This window comes from Camelina sativa, chromosome 8, assembly GCF_000633955.1.
Source record: "Camelina sativa cultivar DH55 chromosome 8, Cs, whole genome shotgun sequence".
Taxonomy (NCBI): domain Eukaryota; kingdom Viridiplantae; phylum Streptophyta; class Magnoliopsida; order Brassicales; family Brassicaceae; genus Camelina; species Camelina sativa.
The window spans coordinates 9,941,718-9,948,789 of record NC_025692.1 but is presented as its reverse complement, the minus strand read 5'-3'; the positions used below and the strand labels follow the sequence as shown (position 1 = coordinate 9,948,789).

The 7,072-nt window shown below is 35.8% G+C and overlaps 1 protein-coding gene and 1 long non-coding RNA gene across 2 annotated transcripts; both read left to right on the top strand.

Annotated features, from left to right (window-relative positions):
• Positions 1,912–4,321, top strand: LOC104709373. Its single transcript, XM_010425999.1, has 6 exons — positions 1,912–2,689; positions 2,775–3,306; positions 3,394–3,493; positions 3,566–3,753; positions 3,814–3,955; positions 4,082–4,321. Exons 1-6 carry the CDS (start codon positions 1,912–1,914, stop codon positions 4,319–4,321), a joined length of 1,980 nt encoding a protein of 659 aa, XP_010424301.1.
• LOC104706841 lies at positions 5,145–6,446 on the top strand. Its single transcript, XR_754500.2, has 3 exons — positions 5,145–5,479; positions 5,711–5,924; positions 6,003–6,446. It is a non-coding gene; the product is annotated as an uncharacterized LOC104706841 (long non-coding RNA).

The window sequence follows — 7,072 nt, the reverse complement described above, 5'->3', positions numbered from 1 at the left end:
GCAAGAAAAAGGATATATGGCTAAATATACATGTAACATGTATAGTTGTACAAGAGATCAATGCATATATATGGTGACATGCACGAACAAAAAAAAAACCTAAATCAAGAGTAGAAACTTGACCCTCATAAAACAAACTTATCATAAACCAAAATTACATAACGAACTCGAATGAGAAAGAAAGAAGTTTGTGTCTCGCACTACAAGAAAACAAGGCGATTTTCGACGGAATTCCCAACGGACCAAATCCTGTCGGCCATTTCCGACGGATTCTCGACTAATATACAAGAAGATTTGATCTGTTGTACACTGTTGGTAATCTGTCGGTAATTACCGACGGGAATTGGTCCGTTAGGAATTCTGGACCATATCCCGACGGAATCCGTTAGACAATTTCATCAGAACTCCGTTGGTATTCCATTGGTCATATGTTACCGTTATTATAGTCGTTTGAAAATTGTCGGTGATCCATTGTTATCGTTGTTTTAGCCGTTTGAATTTACATATGGCCGACAGAGTTTCGACGGATTCCCAATGGATTCCCGACGGACATGACTTCTATAAATAAGTATCAAAACTCATTCTCAAAACAAACTTATTCTTACTATATTTTTCTTGCTCTCCAAAAAAAAACGAGAAAAATGTCTTCTTATTTTAAATCGTGGATGGATGAACCAATGATGGATCCAAAATCTAACTTATTAAGAGATGAGTATGCAAGAGGCGTAGGCGAGTTCATGGAATTGGCTTGTCAGCAACCGGAAGCTAAGAAAACACGTAAGTTAAAATGTCCATGTTCTCTTTGCCAAAATTCTCATAATATTAGGATTGATTTAGTGTGGAATCACTTGTATTGCAATGGGTTTATGACGGGTTATAAGAATTGGTTTCTTCATGGAGAACGGTCGGATTATGCTAGTACTAGCGAACCAAATATTGTTGTTAGCTTAGAAGAACAAATAACGGATATAGATTTTAGTGTAGGTACTTTTCCGATGGTGAATGATGCATATAGGGAAAATATGCAGTCGACTAGTGGTGATGGAGATAGGATAGAGAAACCTAATTTAGAAGCCCAAAAGTTTTTTGGAATGTTAGATGCAACGAAACAACCGTTATACCCAGGATGTAGAGAGGGTCATTCTCCTTTATCATCTGCAAGTAAATTGATGACGATTAAGACAGACTACAATTTAGCTGAGGACTGTGTTGATGCGATAACAGATTTTGTGAAAGACGTTTTGCCTGAAGATAATATTTCACCAGCTTCATACTACGAGGTTCAGAAACTGGTTGCTGGTCTTGGGTTGCCGTATCAGATAATAGATGTGTGCATCAAAAATTGCATGATATACTAGAGACAAGACGAAAACCGTAGAAGATGTAAATGGTGTCGCAAACCACGATTTCAAGAAACAAGTGGCAGGGTTCCCATTCCTTATAAACGAATGTGGTATTTACCTTTAGCAGACAAGTTAAAGAGGTTATATCAATCTGAACGTACAGCTGAGCCAATGAGATGACATGCAGAGCATAGAAGAGAAGAAGGAAAGATCACACATCCTTTAGGAGCAGAAGCATGGAGACATTTTCAGTCAGTGTATCCAGATTTGCGTTTGAGCGACGAAATGTTTACTTAGGACTCTGTACAGATGGTTTCAACCCATTTGGGAAGCACGGAAGGCAATATTCATTATGGCCGGTAATCGTAACACCTTACAATCTGCCACCATCATTGTGCATGCGACGAGAGTTTTTGTTCCTCTCAGTTCTTGTTCTCGGTCCAGAGCATCCAAAGAGGTCACTTGATATCTTCCTCCAGCCATTTATTTATGAGTTATGTTATGGGAGCACGGTGTTGAAGCATATGATGTATCAACTCAACAAAATTTTCAGATGCGAGCGACATTAATGTGGACCATAAGCGATTTTCCAGCATATGGTATGCTATCTGGATGGACCACTCATGGACGATTATCATGTCCGTATTGTCAAGATAACACAGATGCATTCCAATTAAGTCACAGACGCAAGACATGTTGGTTTGATTGTCACCGAAGATTTCTACCACCTGATCACCCTTATCGTCGTTCAAGGAATTTGTTTACAAAGAATAAGAAAGTGTATGATGATCCACCTCCTGTTATAGATGGTGAGACTATGTTGAATCAGTTTAGAGATTTTGGAGCAGCAAGGACTCCTGACGTCGGTGGTAATGGACATGATCCTGTTGACGGTGTTGGTGTAAATCACAATTGCATTGATTTTCCATATTGGAAAGACCTTTTGTTAAAGCATAATATTGATGTCATGCACACAGAGAAGAACGTCTTTGACAATCTCATGAACACTGTCCTAAACATTCCAGGGAAGACAAAGGACAATTTGAAGTCTAGATTAGACTTGCCATATATTTGCTCTAGGCCTGAGCTTGAGATAATGGCAAACGGGAGATGCCCAGTTCCGATATATCGGTTAAATGCGGCTTCAAAGGCGGCTTTTTTTGACTGGATTACCCACAGTGTGAAGTTTCCTGACGGTTACGCATCTAACTTGCGTAATTGCGTTGATATTAAAGAAGGAAAGTTTATAGAAATGAAGAGTCATGATTGTCATGTTGTTATGCAACGACTTCTTCTATTTGCTTTTGCCAATCTTCTGCCAACAAATGTGCACGAAGCAATTGCAGGTACATTTTAGTTGTTAACGATTAACATATTTTATATCTATTATAAATTAACAATAATAATAAAAAATTTAGCACAATTTTGTAGGAATTGGTGCTTTCTTTCGGGACTTATCCACAAGAACACTTACTGTTGACGGTATCCGCAATTTGGAACAAAATATACCCATTCTTCTTTGCAATCTTGAGAAGATATTTCCACCGTCTTTATTTGATGTTATGGAACATCTACCTATTCATCTACCGCGAAAAGCAGCACTTGGTGGCCCTGTTCAATATCGATGGATGTATCCTTTTGAGCGGTACATGTTTCACCTAAAGAAAAAAGTTCAAAATTTAAGCAAAGTCGAGGGTTCTATTATGGCACAAAGCATTCATGAAGAAGCTTCACACTTTGCGGAATATTACTTTCCTTCTCAACTTCGTACAAAGAGTCGACGTCCTTCTCGTCATGACGATGGTGGCGAGCAACCAACATATTCCGTATACGTTCCAAGCTTGTTTACTCAAATCGGCCGCCTTAGTGGAAAAGGGAAAAATTTTAAACTTTCATCGCAGGGGTATACTCACTTGCACATGTATATTCTCACCAACTGTGAGGATATTCTTGATTATGAGAGGTATGTATTTAAAATATGCTTATGTCTATAAAATTAAATTGTTTATAATAAAAAATTTCATTAGTATTAATTATTTTTGTTTTACAGGATTTACATGGCTGTAATACGCTCCTACTATCCGGAATATACCGAGGATCAACTTGAGGAGCTTAAAGAGAAGGATTTCGCTTCTTGGTTTCAATATTATGTAAGTTATATAAGTAACTTTAATTATTAATAGTAAATGATATATTTATTAATTATTCTAAAAAATTTATAGGTATCAGATGGAGTTTCAAAAGGTCAATCATTTCCAACATGGTTAGTAGAGATCTCTAATGGACCAAACTACATTGCAACGGCATACCCGAGGTATTGCACGAGAGGGTATGCTTTTAGGATTCATGATGATGGAGATAGGAGGACAACAATTAATTCTGGTATTTCCGTTAAAGCCGACGATGTTGTGTACTATGGTATCCTTAACAAAATATTGGAAATTTGATATCCGGGAATGTTGAACCTAAGGTGCATTGCATTTGTGTGTGACTGGTACGATCCCACAATTGGTGATAGCGTACGAGTTGACCAATTTGGTGTTACATCAATAAATTCAGTACGAAGGTTATTGAAATATGATCCATTTATTATTGCATCACAAGCTGACCAGGTATGCTCATTTAACATTCAATTAGAAAAGCATCATTAGATGGTATATATAATTAATAATTTTCATTACTTGTTACATGTATGCTACTTAACCTATCCTCGAGTTACTAACATGAACGACCCATAGATCACTGTTACGTCGGTAAACCCAAGAGGTCAAATATATGGAGTTGCAGCTCACGATCCTTTGCAGGCAAGCGAAAGTTGTCAGATGGCTTCGGTTGAACATTCCCTTGAAGTTGATCTTGTGGTTGACTTTACCATGTTCGGAAATGAAGTAGTGCATTCAGAGTCAGAGGAAGAAATTGGAGAATTTGATGATGATACAGACTCAATTTCTTTTGATTATTCAACAGAATCAGAGTAGAAAAAATTGTTATTTTCATATTGTATTGAATAAAAATAAAAGATCAAACACTATATATGGTAATGCACGATTTATAATACATAATGAGATCTAGATGATGAGATTTAAATTTTGACAGTAATTTAGAAAATAAATTGTAATGATTCTAGATAACAAAATTCAATTTTAAAAATAGCAAAATTGTTTAATTATTTGAAATCTAACAAAACACATCATAGATTTTTTTATTTTTACAAATTAGGTCTAACAAAACACTACATAACAATTGAGTTTTTCAAATAGAATTGAAATCTAAATATAAAACCTGAAATAATCATAATGTCGTTGATAATCTGTCGGAAATTCCCGACGGATCCCCAACAGTCCTAAGAGTTTTTTCGGGTTTATGAATTCAAATGCATTTAACACGTGTTTTAAACTCCGTCGGAAAACCATCGGAAAGCCATTGAAAAAATACCATCAGATTACCAACAGATTTCCAATGGATTTAGGGTATAGGGTATTAAAATATGAAACTTTATAACTTAACACATTCACAAACACTATTTCTTATCTCTTCAAACACTTACAATCAGTTTTAGTGTATTATATTACTATAAGTTTAAATTTTCAAAATTTAACATGATCTCATCATAAGTGTTTCCATATACACTTAGAATGTTACTTAAGGGTTTGAATGTTGTGAATCATTAAATATTAAAATTTATTTTTTTTTATAGTTTTTTTGATGAAACAGAATTGCAAGCTATGTAGTATAGTTATTGTAATGCTAATTGAGTAGTAAATATATTTGTCTAACTATATATGAAGTTTTTTGGACTTTTTTCATAGATCCGTCGGGAAACTGTCGGGAGTAATGAAAATTTTTAAAAATTTCCGTATGGACTCCGTCGGAAAACACCAAATTATACCCGGGAAATAATTTTCCCAAATTTTTTGGATATTGCGGGAATGATTAATTTAGAATTTTGGGTTTAGATAAACCACAAACTTTTTCACCTTCTCTTCTCACCTCTTCACCGGCTCACTTCTTGTTCCTCACCCCCAAATTTTTTCTTCACCGATTCACAATTATAAATCCTAGATTTTGTTGCTCCCTCTTTCTCTCTTCTAAATCCCAGATTTTGTTCCTCAAATCAACCCCAACCACTCAACTATGTAAGTTTTTTACCCTTTTATCTCAATTATGTAAGATTTCGTTTTTTCAATGTTTGGTTTCAGTATCTGTGGCTGATTCAATGTTTGGGTAAAATTAAAAATCGGATATATTGTTGATATTATAGATCTGTTTAATTGATCTATTAGTTACGATTTATATGGGTATTCAGTTGATTTTTATTGAGTTTTCGGATTTATGTGTAACTGTAATATTTCGTTTTTTGCACAAAGGGATTACGAAGCATATCGTTCTCGTCGAAACCGCTCCACCCAAAACCGACAAGAACCCAATGGTTCTGGGTCACCGATTCAAACCCTCTCCGCAAGAGTCTCGGGATCGCCTACAGCTGCCTCACCTCCCATCCTAATGACCATTGAGGATTTCGTTTCTCAACCAGGACGAGAACTTATCCCAAAACCTCATCCCAACTACATTGGAGACATGGTAAATCTCAAACATTTTATGTAATTATGATTTTTTCTTTTTTTATTTTTTATTTAATTTTAGATCAAACTTTTGTAGGTTTGAGGCATCTGGAAATGGCATTAGCAAATCTATAAATCGGATGATGTATGGACTCCTCAAAGAACCTTATGAAACATACTCCTCAATGCCAAGTGATGACCGTACTTGTTTATCACTTGGCATCTTCATCACCAATATATGATCGTACTTCTTTATCATCTTCATCACCAATATATGATCGTGATCCTGAATTTGTGCGTGCCCTCCAAGAGAAAGATGACCGAATAGAAGCTCTTGAGAAGATGATGGAAAAAGAGAATGAGAGGAACAAGCTGAGAGATGAGGAGCTTGCGTCGTTCATGGCAGAGATGCGATCTAAGTTTCCCGTGAATTCAAGTTCTTAGATATATAAGATCACAATATTTAAGTTTTGTGGAACTTTTTTTTTTTTGATTTGTGTATATTACATTTTCTTTTTATGGATGATTTGTTTATTTTGTATTTTGGATTTCCAAATTTATAAATTTAAATATTATTAACTAATTAGTAATTGTGGTGAAAAGAAAAATATTAAGTAATATATTTATTAGATTTATTTTTAAAGTAAAATAAATATTTAAAAAAAAATATAAAACATTAACTATCCGTCGGGATTCCATCGGTAAAAAACAGAGACATTGTCGAGATTCCATCGGTAAGAAAAAGAGACGTTATCGGGAATCCGTCGGGAGTCAAGCCTCAGAAATCTGTCGGGAATTTAGCCGTCGGGAATTCCGTCGAGAATAACGAAATACCATTTTTGGGAAACAATCAGTTTTCCCTTGGTATTATCTGTTGGGGAGTCATCAGTGGCCGTCGCTTATTATTCTGACGGGTCCTCGACAGCTACATCTCAACGACGATATCTGTTGCAATTTCGTCGGGAACAACAGTCGTTGGTAATCCGTCGGAATAATTATGCCGTTGGAAATCTGTTGGAGAAGCTGACGGATTCCCAACAGATTTAATTTTCCCGACGCTCTAGAAGTGACGGACAGATACCCTCTGTAATCCGTTGGTTTAGGTTGTTTCCGACGAGTTTCCGACGGATTTGGCTGTCGGTTTATGGTTGTTTTCTTGTAGTGTCG